Source organism: Trachemys scripta, chromosome 3, assembly GCF_013100865.1.
Source record: "Trachemys scripta elegans isolate TJP31775 chromosome 3, CAS_Tse_1.0, whole genome shotgun sequence".
In the NCBI taxonomy this organism is placed as follows: Eukaryota; Metazoa; Chordata; order Testudines; family Emydidae; genus Trachemys; species Trachemys scripta.
The window spans coordinates 74,272,822-74,285,251 of record NC_048300.1 but is presented as its reverse complement, the minus strand read 5'-3'; the positions used below and the strand labels follow the sequence as shown (position 1 = coordinate 74,285,251).

At 40.0% G+C, this 12,430-nt stretch overlaps 1 protein-coding gene across 3 annotated transcripts in view; it reads right to left on the bottom strand.

Moving 5' to 3' along the window:
* The window catches only part of ARID4B (AT-rich interaction domain 4B), a 154,278-nt gene that overhangs the window by 78,168 nt on the left and 63,680 nt on the right, over window positions 1–12,430 (bottom strand). For all 3 annotated transcript variants that reach the window (XM_034765068.1, XM_034765070.1, XM_034765069.1), the window contains exons 7-8: window positions 12,183–12,274; window positions 3,952–4,090 (exon numbers count right to left, since the gene is read on the bottom strand). In XM_034765068.1, the coding sequence (XP_034620959.1) occupies window positions 3,952–4,090; window positions 12,183–12,274 (231 nt within the window). The remainder of the gene's footprint in view (window positions 1–3,951; window positions 4,091–12,182; window positions 12,275–12,430) is intronic.

Here is a 12,430-nt window from a genome sequence, read left to right as displayed (position 1 = left end):
AAACCAACAGCTCCAGGTGGGTCACTGGAGATGGAGTTATAAAGCTGCAGGGAATCAGCAGACTGAAAACAATGCAACCCATCCCACCTCACTAACTTTTCCAAAGGTCTCATGTACACATTAAACAAGAGGGATGACAAGATGGAGCCCTACAGAACATCCTCTCTAACAACATTCAGGTAGGTTAGATCAAGACTATACAAGAGCAGCCTCTAGTATACGCCGCAACAAAATTAGGTCTTTAAATTAAAGGCAACGTGGTCTAATGCAGGGGTAGTCAGTTATTTTTTGGCAAGGTCCAAATTTCTTGGTCAATGTACAGTCAAGGTCCAGATGTCAGAGACAATAATAAAAATAACAATGAGAGTAAGCAAATAAAAAGATTTGGGGTCCATTAAAAAGTGCCTGGCAGTCCAGATTTGGCTTGTGGTCTAAATTTGGCATGCGGTCCAGATTTGGCCTGCGGTCCAGTTATTGACTACCCCTGGTCTAGTGTACTTAAACATAGGACTGTGAGACGGAGTCCTCACTTCTAATCTTGGCTCTCTTACTGACTCACTGTGTAGGTTCAAACAAGTCCATGAACCTCTCCCTACCACAAAGGAATATTTTGAGAATTAAGGTTTGCGCAGTATCTTGACTAAGCATAGCATTTCAGAAGCATCAAAGATATTCCATCTTTTTTGTGGTCCAGAGAATATGTACTATGATACCAAACATACTATGATACCAAACACAGTATAACAGAGTAAAAAAAAAAAAACTTATGCTGGGATGTGTATTATTCAGCATTTTAAGTATATGTCTATTATTCACACCAATATATAGTCATTATTAACTATAATGTATAATAAAATTAAGCCAAAGTTTCTCTACAACAAAATAATGTTATTTAGAAGATTAAATTTAAGGAGGCAATAAATCCTTGGCTGAATGAACTGAGAAAATAAGTCCTTGGAGGCAGGAATCTTATCTTTTTGGCACTAACTTTACACTATACACAATGTGCTGTGTGTATTTATGGAGCTGCATAACCGATTACAAAGTTAACTTGAGGATGATTCCTGCGAAGGCACTGAAATAAGTTCTCTTTCTCCTCTCGTCTCTACACCACAAACTTCATAGTACTTGAGAAGAATTAGTCCTCACAGCCACAGTGGGGACTAACTTTATTTTTAAACTATATTTTAAAAACACCCTCTGGTTAATTTGAGACAGGGTATGTTTCTGTAATTTGTACAGATTACATATTTTTAAGTTTTAACTGTAAAATTTTTAGAATAAGTAAACCACAGCATAATAGCAACAAAAAGGCAGCAGTGTGTTTATTAATCATTTGTTGAGCACCAACAGTATGCTCTGTACTGGCATATGATTAGGTGGAAAATGATGTATGAAACAGAAGAGTTGAAATTGGAGAAGAATGAGTGGAAGGGTGAGCAGCAGAACAAGTGTTGGATCTTGTTTTTTCAAGAGACAGTAAGAACAAATTGTAAAATTATATTAAAATAGATTCATTGTTTGCATTAACCTTACATTATGAAACACAAATCTTAAAATCTAATTTGCTTTTCACTATTTATACTCTTCATTTGCTTTGGTATTCACTCAGTTTGGACAATGAAACAGACTTCAGTTTTACTTTTGTATTACAACATTTATGTTCTCTATACTACAAAGAGTTGTATAAATACAAAAGGGATCTTACTTCTAGTCATATTAGGTTTGGTTAAAACAGTATGATCTACTTGAAGAGAATGATCTTGTTTGCTCAAGGTGAGTTATAGCTTGAAGCAGTTATACCCACAACCAAGCAGAATACTTCTGACTAAGATTAATTTTTTGAGAAAAAGCTATACACACACACACTTTTTTTTTTTTTTTTTTTTTTAGAGAGAGCTTAAGTACGTTGAATAACAACTAGGTTGTTGTCCTATGAAATTTCGTAAGTGTGATGCTCTACTTTCTGATCCTTGGGAAATTTGCACAACAGTACTATGTGGGGAAATGTAAATTCCATACTTGAGGGTAGGATAGAGCTTCTGAACTATGACTACTTACAAACCCTCCCCTCCATATGTATTACTCTGACAGTGGCTTACATAGGATAGATCTCTGTGGAATAGAGTTTTGTATAAAATAATATGTGCTGGCTAGGACAAGCACTAAAAGCTCTGAAAATAACCTGTCCCAAGCAAGGCTTTTGCATGGAAGTTTTCATTTTGCCAATTCAAGTAGAGGCTTATTTTTGAGACTTTCTGCACAGTTCCAGATTGTCTGGGTAAGCAACAGAGACAACACTATGCTATTATTATGGCTAATGTTATTGGCTACTCAGGCAACAACCTGAGAGATTAACAACTGCTGGGTTTTGGTCACAGTGGTGGGGAATTTTTATTTTTGAACTGTGCTGCACTACTGAACTAACTTTGATGTATGCTGTAGTTTTAAAGAATGACTGCCTCTTTGGTCTCTGTGTGAGAGAAGGAAAGAGGTGGTGATTAAAAAATATTGCTAAACTTCTGGATTTGTAATCCTCAGGACAAGTACCCCAGAGAATAATTATTTTGTTTACCTAATATTTTCCAAGAAAAACAAACTATTTTAATCTCCAAGAAAAAGCCAAAAGAAACATCTCCTGCCTTCACCAAAGTTCCTGGAAAGATTCATTGTCACCAATCCAGCTATATTTGAAGATCTTAGCTCTTAGCTATCTTGAGTAACACTACCGTAGATTTTCAGATAAACCCAATACCTATTGGAGGTTGCCAAAGGTATAATCATGGGAACCTGTAGATCAGTTATGAGTGTGTCCAGGAAGCCTGTCCAACCAAAGGGACACAAAAGGTTTAAACTAATAGAACTAATTGTCTCAAGAGGTACTGACCAGGAGGTGTGGGGATATCCCACCATAGTTTTAACTACAGCCTTCAACTAAGTAAAATGTTTTATTTCCTTACTTATTTTTAATTTTTCATAATGCTACCATCCACTAACACGAACATCTCACTGCTAGATATTCTGCCTTTTTTTGGCTAGCTTTTGCCGGCTTTGATGACTCTCCCCTCCGAGCCTCATCACCCACACCTCCATAGGCACTGCTGCACTCCCTCGGAAAGCCACTGGACTGCACAGCAAGCCACAGGAGGAGAGGAATAGCAAGTTTCAGAGTGAGAGCAGAGGATGACAGCTACTGCACTCACCAGGGACAGTTAACTGGCCTGATGGTGCATGCAGTACAGCAACTTTTCAACAGAGGGAGTGCACAGGCCTCTTTGCTAAAATGAAAAATAAAGAGTCTTCAGCAAGACTGCTCCCAGAGCCAAAGAGAAAAGAGCAGAATACCTCACAGTGAAAAAGTCATAGACATTCTTGTACTATGTATGAGAAAACCATTTACTAAGTATACCAGCCAGATGCAAATGAAGTTTTAGGTGTTTTCCGTTAAAAAACAAAAATCAGTTAAAATCAGATATTTAGTCAAAGAAGTAAAGTGAAAATTTCCTTGAAAATATGATAGTAAACTATCTTTGTATTCAGCCAGAAAGATCATGGAAGAAAAAACAAGGTGCTTATTCAGTTACTGAGCATTTCTTAAATTATCCATTTTAATGAATCTTGGTACTGAAGTAAAAATCACAGTAATCTAGAAAAGCTAACATTGGTTATTTAGCAGTGAACCCTAACACAAGTTATTCAACTGAAATTAAGAAAATCAGTAAGTCTGACTGCTTGGAAGATTACAACCACATTAGCATTTGCTTTTATTAGCAAACTTTTTTGATACATATTTCCCCTGGACAATTATGATACTGTTTAATTTTAAGAAACATACTACTGTGTACATTGGTTGCATGTGAGTCCTACATGACAAAGAAAAAAGGACAATTACTATTCATTTGGTGCTTAGAAAAGATTAAAAGCCTCTAAAAATATAAATTAAACACTTACCAAGGCTGGAAACCACAGAACTTTCTTTTTATCCACATTAACATAGTCTACACACACGACTTTTCCTAATAGTTCATCAGTTTGTTTCCTATCATCTTCATCTTCATCACTGGATGAGGAAGAGGATTCTTCTTCTGGGCTACAATGGGAAACGAGAGACTTAAACTTAACTTCACAATAGTGTGTAGATTTATAACCTGCCAATCAGAGAGGGTACAAAGCTAACTATCGGAAACAAAATTAAAGCATGGATAATAAGAGATTTTTTTCAAATGTCTATAGGAAATTTACAAAAATAGAAAAGACTCCACATACTATGACTCCAAAGTATTTTCAGGATGCAGTTTGAATCACCACAGCATAAAAATTCAAATCACAGAATGTATTAAATCTTTAAATGCCTTCTTTTTTTCCAGAGAGACAAGGTGAGTGAGGTAATATCTTTTATTGGAACATCTCCTGTTGGTGAAAGAGACAAGCTTTCAAGCTTACACAGAGCTCTTCTTCAGGTCTGGGAAATGTACTCAGAGTGCCACAGCTAAACACAAAATGGAACAGATTGTTTAACCTAAGTAGTTAATACATATGGAAACTCCACAGCGTGAAGAAAAAGGAAGCAAAGCTTAGCAGCAACCGTTGTATTTAGTTGTGACACTGAATACGTTTCTCAGACCTGAAGAAGAGCTCTGTGTAAGCCTGAAAGTGTCTCTCACCAGCAGAAGCTGGTCCTATAAAAAGTATTACCTCACCCACCTTGTCTCTATAACATCCTGGGACCAACACAGCTACAAAAACTTCAGTTTTCCAATTGTTACCAGTTTAAATAAAAGAAAACCTCAAAAGCAACTATCTCTTGGTTACGTTAAGTCTGAATTGTAACTCAAGAGATCTTGGTTCTGGTCCCAATTCTGCCACGAAATTCTTGTATTACGTTGGGCAAGTTGCTTTCTCTCTTTGTGCCTCAATTTCACATCTATAAAATGAGGTTAACAATACTTTCCAAGCTCACAGGGGCTGTGAGGCTACATTAATTGTGAAGCACTTAGATACTCTTGTGATTTATACCATAGAAAAGTTTTTACAAATAATCAAATTCCTCTTTAGAATTGCCAAAGTTTCACAGTATGTATCAAAACTACTAAATACTTGCTCTTCAATCTCTTTGCAACTCTTTAATTTTCCTGTTTTCTTAATGCTGTACTCTTCCAACAGCATATTACTTAATGCTTGTAGGGCTTTCCATCCCAGTGAAGATTACATTTTAGAAGTTAATGACTCCAGTTCATCTTTGGTATAACTCCAAGGTAGTCAACAGAGTTTCACAGGGGATTCATTGAGCTCTGTTAGTTTAGAAACTAATGAAGAAGTTTATCCTTGTGAATTAATATAGTTATAGAAAATTGCACAAAATGAATGTATTTTGTTCTTTACAGGTAAAGAATCTCTATGGAGGAATAACTTGTGACATGAAGTTCATGGGTCAAATTCTTATTGCATATCTAAAGGAAAATTAACCTGGTTATGACATATGGCATGATATGCAGCACAACCTTCGGCCCCTAATCCTGCAAACAGTTAAGCATATGATTAACATCACTACCGTGAGTAGTAAGAATCAGAGCAATGTTTGCAGGACCAGGGCCAGAACTCTAATAATAGGATTTCAAGGCAGATTGGTCAGATATTCAGAATGCCTAAATACGTTCCCAAATAAATATGAAATTAAAATGGAGTTTTGGTGTTCCATAATTTTAGTTATGGTGGAGAATACACATTAGTAATTTAGGGCAAACTACATTACAGGAATGTTGAATTATCCCCAATCCAAATATTATTGATGTGGACATTCAAAGCTACAGTTACAGTTAAAAGAAATGTAAAGGTGTTAAGATACCAAAATACACAGTCAGGACACCCAAACAAATTTAACTCCACCTTGTTGTCATAGTATATGATTATTTGAAGCAGTTAGATTAAACAGATATGTAGAAACATTAAATTGTTCTCCTTCTACCCCCAACAGTGTTACTACAGTAGCCATCTTATGCTATAGGCAGCCAGTGGCCTCAGTGCCATTGACAACAATGGGAGATAGCAGCCATTTTGAAAGAGGACAACTTTTCATGGAATTCTCTAAAGAAAAACATTTCCTCTGCTCTGCGGAAGGAGAAACTTTCAGTTATAAAGAATAATGCCAAAAAATGTCAATTAATCCTAAAAAAATATTCTTCAAACATCCTGTGAAAAAAGATTTTAGTCAGTTTTAGCTTTATGGGAAGTTCATAGTCTGTGTCATGACATCATTATTAAGATCACCTCGGACAATAACAAAAAAGATCTGGCATAAGGTGCTAATTTTTAAATGACTAATTCTGAAAATGAATTTCAGTGAGCCAATCCAGCAGTGCTCAGGCTACATGAAGGGAGTGTGAATCAGTTAGCCAGAAATCAAAACAGTCGAACATTTTCAGGGGCTTCAAGTTTCTCTTTAGGAATAGAGTTTTTTTCAACTAGAATGGAGAACCTGGTAGAACTGAAAGCAAGAAAACTAAGAAAAGGTCTGCCTTTGGGACAAACCTTGTCCTTTGGAAATTTATATTATTTGGACTTGGCTGCTGGGAGAACTTATAGGCAAAGTTTTACAACTAGAAAGGGCTGAGGATTTAATGGCTAGGCGAGATAGATAGGAAAGATGTCTTCTTCTGTGTCACCTTTCAGTACAATTTTGCTATTCTTTAGTGGTCTGTTCTCCAATGACTGAAGTGTGAGATGAGGAGAATAACTGGAGGATTAAAAAAAAAGTGTTACATGTCTCAATTCCCCCCCCCCATTATATCTTTTCTTTCCCTTCTTTATCATGCTGTTAAGCATTTTTTCCCCAATTTTTTTAAATAGCGATCATATAAATTGATAATCTTTTTAAAGAAATCTTTCAGGCTGCTTCATAAGACTTTGGAACCTCTTGTAAAGAGGAGGAGCAATCCGTAACCCCCAACGACTTTGTCAGGTTAGTCAGTATGGTGGAGGGAAAGCAGGACACTGAGGGGAGGGGGAATAGAGAAATTGCTGCTGAGCTTTCCCTCAGTGTGGGGGAATTCCTTTCCACAATTTGCCTTTCCTTTACTTCAGTTCAGTCAGTGTCGACAATAAGATAAAAATAACAGAGGGAGCTGTCTCTGCTGTGACCATGGCCTATACAGACAGACAAACATCTGGGAAAAATAAGCTTTAGAGAGAAACAGACTGAGGAAAGTACATCAAACTGACTCTGCCACAAGTCAGTTGGATGCAAAAGGTGAAGCAATCCATCACAAACTAAAGTATTCAGGGGGCAGAAGAATGGTTTGGGTTCATGTGTAAATATGCTGCCTCTAAAGTAAAATTTTATTCACAGAGCCCTCCAAACATCATTGATGATGCTGGTGCAAACAAGGAAGTTAACTGAAAAGACATGTTAATTTCAAGCTCTGTAACCCAATGGGCAGGTTCAATGTACCAAATAGAAAAGAATAAAATGTATAAAAATCCACCACATTTAAGAGTATTATGAACAAGGGAAGAGTTAAATATAAGCACTATTTTTTAAAAATGACTATTTAAATGTCTCCTTACACACCTGTCAGAATGAAGGTGACCCTATTGTATTCTTGTGAAGCACATCTTTCTTAAGTACTAAATTTATTGCTGAAGACTTCAGGGATCAGCAATTTTACTGTTTGAAAAATAACAGGATGTCTAAAAAAGGAATCACAAGACCTTTTGAAATTTTTGATAAAACCCACTTCTACTGTATATAGTTATTTTTTTCCCACTACAGCACAAAATGTTTTATTCTGCTTCCAAGAAGTACGGTTTGCAGTAGAACCATATGGTCAATTCTGCAGCTTGAAATCTTCAGAAATCCCCCTCTCTTTTTTTGGAAGGAAGTACATTTTTTAATAGGAACACTACTAGGGTAGCCTTTTTGGTTGTGGTAATGTCTTCAGTCAATTGCTCTAGTGCAAAGCTTACTCCTGGGGGAATTCTGCGCCACTAACCACATGCAGAATTTATGTTCCCTGCAGATTTTTTTTCTCTGCAGAAAATACATTCTGGTGGAGAGACACTGCAATCACACCTTTTCCCCATTGGGGCTGCTATGGCACCAGAAGAGAAGGCAGCCGCTCAGCCAGCCACAGATAGGGAATGTGAGAGACTGCTTTTCTCACAGCGCCTTGCCCTCAGGACCAGGTAAGGCAGCTCAAGGTGTGGGGGGAACGGACTGAGCGGAGCACAAGGTGGGTCACATAGACTGGGGTTCAGAAGGGCTAGTGGGGAGGACAGACTGAGGTGGGAGCACTGGTGCTAGTGGGATGACAGCATTGAACCAGGGGCTGAATGGGAGTGGGGGTCCAGGGACACATGGGGACGGGAGAGGAGGGCTGCAGGGGAATATGGGAATGGGGGAAGGGCATGGCTGAGAGAGGATGCAGGGACACATGGAGATGGGGCGAGGAGGGATACAGGGCAACATGGAAACAGAAGGAAGGGGATGGCTGAATGGGGGTGCAGGGACACACAGGGACGGGGGAGGAGGGGTGCAAGGCAACATGGGGACGGGGGAAGCGGATGGCTTAGTGGGGGTGCAGGGACACAGGGATGGGAGCAAGGGGATGGCTGAGTGGTGGATGCAGGTACACACGGCGACAGGAAGAGAAGGGGTGTAGAGACACATGGGGACGGGGGAGGAGGAGTGGCTGACTGGGGGTGCAGGGACGCATGGGAACGGGGGAGGAGGGATAACTGAGTAGGAGTGCAGGGACACCTGGGGAATGGGGACAGATGTGCCTGACTCAATGGGAGAGGCTAGGGGTCAGCCAGGGTCTGTATGGGGGAAACTCCCCAATTCCCTAACAATCCCTACCACCCGCCAAAAAAAACCCCAACTGTTCCATACTTCTCCCACCCACACCCAACAACCTTCCAGGTTCCCTCCCAGGCTCCTTCCTGGCAATTACTTCATAGAATCATCACAGAATCATAGAATATCAAGGTTAGAAGGGACCTCAGGAGGTCATCTAGTCCAACCCCCTGCTCAAAGCAGGACCAATCCCCCCAACTAAATCATCCCAGCCAGGGCTTTGTCAAGCCTGACCTTAAAAACTTCTAAGGAAGGAGACTCCACCACCTCCCTAGGTAACCCATTCCAGTGCTTCACCACCCTCCTTGTGAAAGTTTTTCCTAATATCCAACCTAAACCTCCCACACTGCAACTTGAGACCATGACTCCTTGTTCTGGTACCACTGAGAACAGTCTAGATCCATCCTCTTTGGAACCCCCTTTCAGGTAGTTGAAAGCTGCTATCAAATTCCCCCTCATTCTTCTCTTCTGCAAACTAAATAATCCCAGTTCTCTCAGCCTTTCCTCATAAGTCATGTGCTCCAGCCCCCTAATCATTTTTGTTACCCTCCGCTGGACTCTTTCCAATTTTTCCACATCCTTCTTGTAGTGTGGTGCCCAAAACTGGACACAGTACTCCAGATGAAGTCTCACCAATGCTGAATAGAGGGGAATGATCACGTCTCTCGATCTGCTAGCAATGCTCCTACTTATACAGCCCAAAATGCTGTTAGCCTTTTTGTCAACAAGGGCACACTGCTGAATCATATCCAGCTTCTCGTCCACTATAATCCCTAGGTCCTTTTCTGCAGAACTGCTGCCTAGTCATTCGGTCCCTAGTCTGTAACAGTGCATGGGATTCTTCCATCCTAAGTGCAGGACTCTGCACTTGTCCTTGTTGAACCTCATTCGATTTTTTTTTGGCCCAATCCTCTAATTTGTCTAGGTCCCTCTGTATCCTATCCTTACCCTCCAGTGTATCCATCACTCCTCCAGGTTAATGTCATCTGCAAACTTGCTGAGGGTGCAATCCACACCATCCTCCAGATCATTAATGAAGATGTTGAACAAAACCGGCCCCAGGACTGACCCTTGGGGCACTCCGCTTGATACCGGCTGCCAACTAGACATGGAGCCATTGATCACTACCCATTGAGCCCGATGATCTAGCCAGCTTTCTATCCACCTTATAGTCCATTCATCCAGCCCATACCTCTTTAACTTGCTGGCAAAAATACTGTGGGAGACCGTATCGAAAGCTTTGCTGAAGTCAAGGAATAACACGTCCACTGCTTTCCCCTCATCCCTAGAGTCAGTTATCTCATCATAGAAGGCAATTAGGCTAGTCAGGCATGACTTGCCCTTGGTGAATCCCTGCTGACTGTTCCTGATCACTTTCCTCTCCTCAAAGTGCTTCAAAATTGATTTCTTGAGGACCTACTCCATGATTTTTCCAGGGACAGAGGTGAGGCTGACTTGACTGTAGTTCCCCGGATCCTTCTTCTTCCCTTTTTTAAAGATGGGCACTACATTAGCCTTTTTCCAGTCATCCAGGACCTCGCCCGATCGCCATGAGTTTTCAAAGATAATGGCCAATGGCTCTGCAATCACATCTGCCAGTTCCTTTAGCACCCTCGCATGCAGTGCATCCGGCCCCATGGACTTGTGCTCGTCCAGCTTTTCTAAATAGTCCTGAACCACTTCTTTCTCCACAGAGGGCTGGTCACCGCCTCCCCATACTGTGCTGCCCAGTGCAGTAGTCTGGGAGCTGATCTTGTTCATGAAGACAGAGGCAAAAAAAGCATTGAGTACATTAGCTTTTTCCACATCTTCTGTTACTAGGCTGCCTCCCCCATTCAGTAAGGGGCACACACTTTCCCTGACCTTCTTCTTGTTGCTAACATACCTGAAGAAACTCTTCCTGTTACTCTTAACATCCCTTGCTAGTTGCAACTCCAAGTGTGATTTGGCCTTCCTGATTTCACTCCTGCATGCCTGAGCAATATTTTTATACTCCTCCCTGGTCATCTGTCCAATCTTCCACTTCTTGTAAGCTTCTTTTTTTGTGTTTAAGATCAGCAAGGATTTCACTGTTAAGCCAAGCTGGTCGCCTGCCATATTTACTATTCTTTCTACGCATCGGGATGATTTGTTCCTGCAACCTCAATAAGGATTCTTTAAAATACAGTCAGCTCTCCTGGACTCCTTTCCCCTTCATGTTATTCTTCCAGGGGATCCTGCCCATCAGTTCCCTGTGGGAGTCAAAGTCTGCTTTTCTGAAGTCCAGAGTCTGTATTCTGCTGCTCTCCTTTCTTCCTTGTGTCAGGATCCTGAACTCGACCATCTCATGGTCACTGCCTCCCAGGTTCCCAGCCACTTTTGCTTCCCCTACTAATTCGTCCCTGTTTGTGAGCAGCAGATCAAGAAGAGCTCTGCCCCTAGTTGGTTCCTCCAGCACTTGCACCAGGAAATTGTCCCCTACACGTTCCTAAAACTTACCTACTCAGTTACTTGTTACCCCTGAGTCCCCCAAGCCTTTGCACTGCTTCTGAGGAAAGCAGAAAATATGTTTCTGGATTGTAGTTTAAATGAATTATTACTCAAATTTTTGTGTTAATATGCCTAGTAATCAAGTATCAGGGGGTAGCCATGTTAATCTGTATCTACAAAAACAACAAGGAGTCTGGTGGCACCTTAAAGACTAGATTTTGTAGATTTTCTATAGATCATGACTATCAAGATGTTTTGTCCCATGGAAATTTGGACACCATATCTGTAGCAGTTTATTCTTCAGTGTCACATCTGGTTGCAAATGTTGTACCCTTTTGAAGAAGGTGAACAATATATAACCATGGGACTAGAATTATGTAAAGAATTCCCAAGTCTGCTTCAGGACCCTAGAGGCTAAAAAGACCTCGTGTCAGCTAGAGAAAGCCTTCCATCATAGACTTGTAACTGTTTGAAAAAGTTTTCAAACAGATAGAGCCCAACACAATTTCAACTACTGTTTTCAGAACCTATGCTAGTATCCTGCCAGAGGGAAATCTATTGCATGTTTTTTTCTTATTTTTTTCTTTTTTAAAATTCCTGTCCACAATGAACAGTGAAATTGTGCTAGCTGGAAAACACATTGAGCACTTGTTACAAGCCTTGCAGTACAGCAACACAGGGCAAATTATTTCCTGACTTTTCCTTCAACTTTAGAATAATGTCACTTTTCACTCAACTTGCTAAGTATCTTAATAATTTATAGAAGTCTGAAACGCACAAAAACTTCTGGAATTAATGATGCAATATAACAAGGTAAATTAATGCAGAGCTCAAACAAATGATTGAAAGATATTTAACTTACATATGATTAGATCTCCTTCCTCTGTTTGTCTTCTTTCCTATGACAGGAGTACCAAAATGTTCAGGGTTCGTGAGTGGGAGCTGATCTAATGTCTGTTGGAAGATCGTTAAACTCATTAAACTCAAACCAATTTTTCAAGAGTTTATACAAAGTCTAAGTTTGTATATACTTTAATAAATGTATTTTTTGTAACTGGAAAGTCTCCCTACTGACAATGTACTTAGAGCAGAGACAGCACTGCTTTAAAA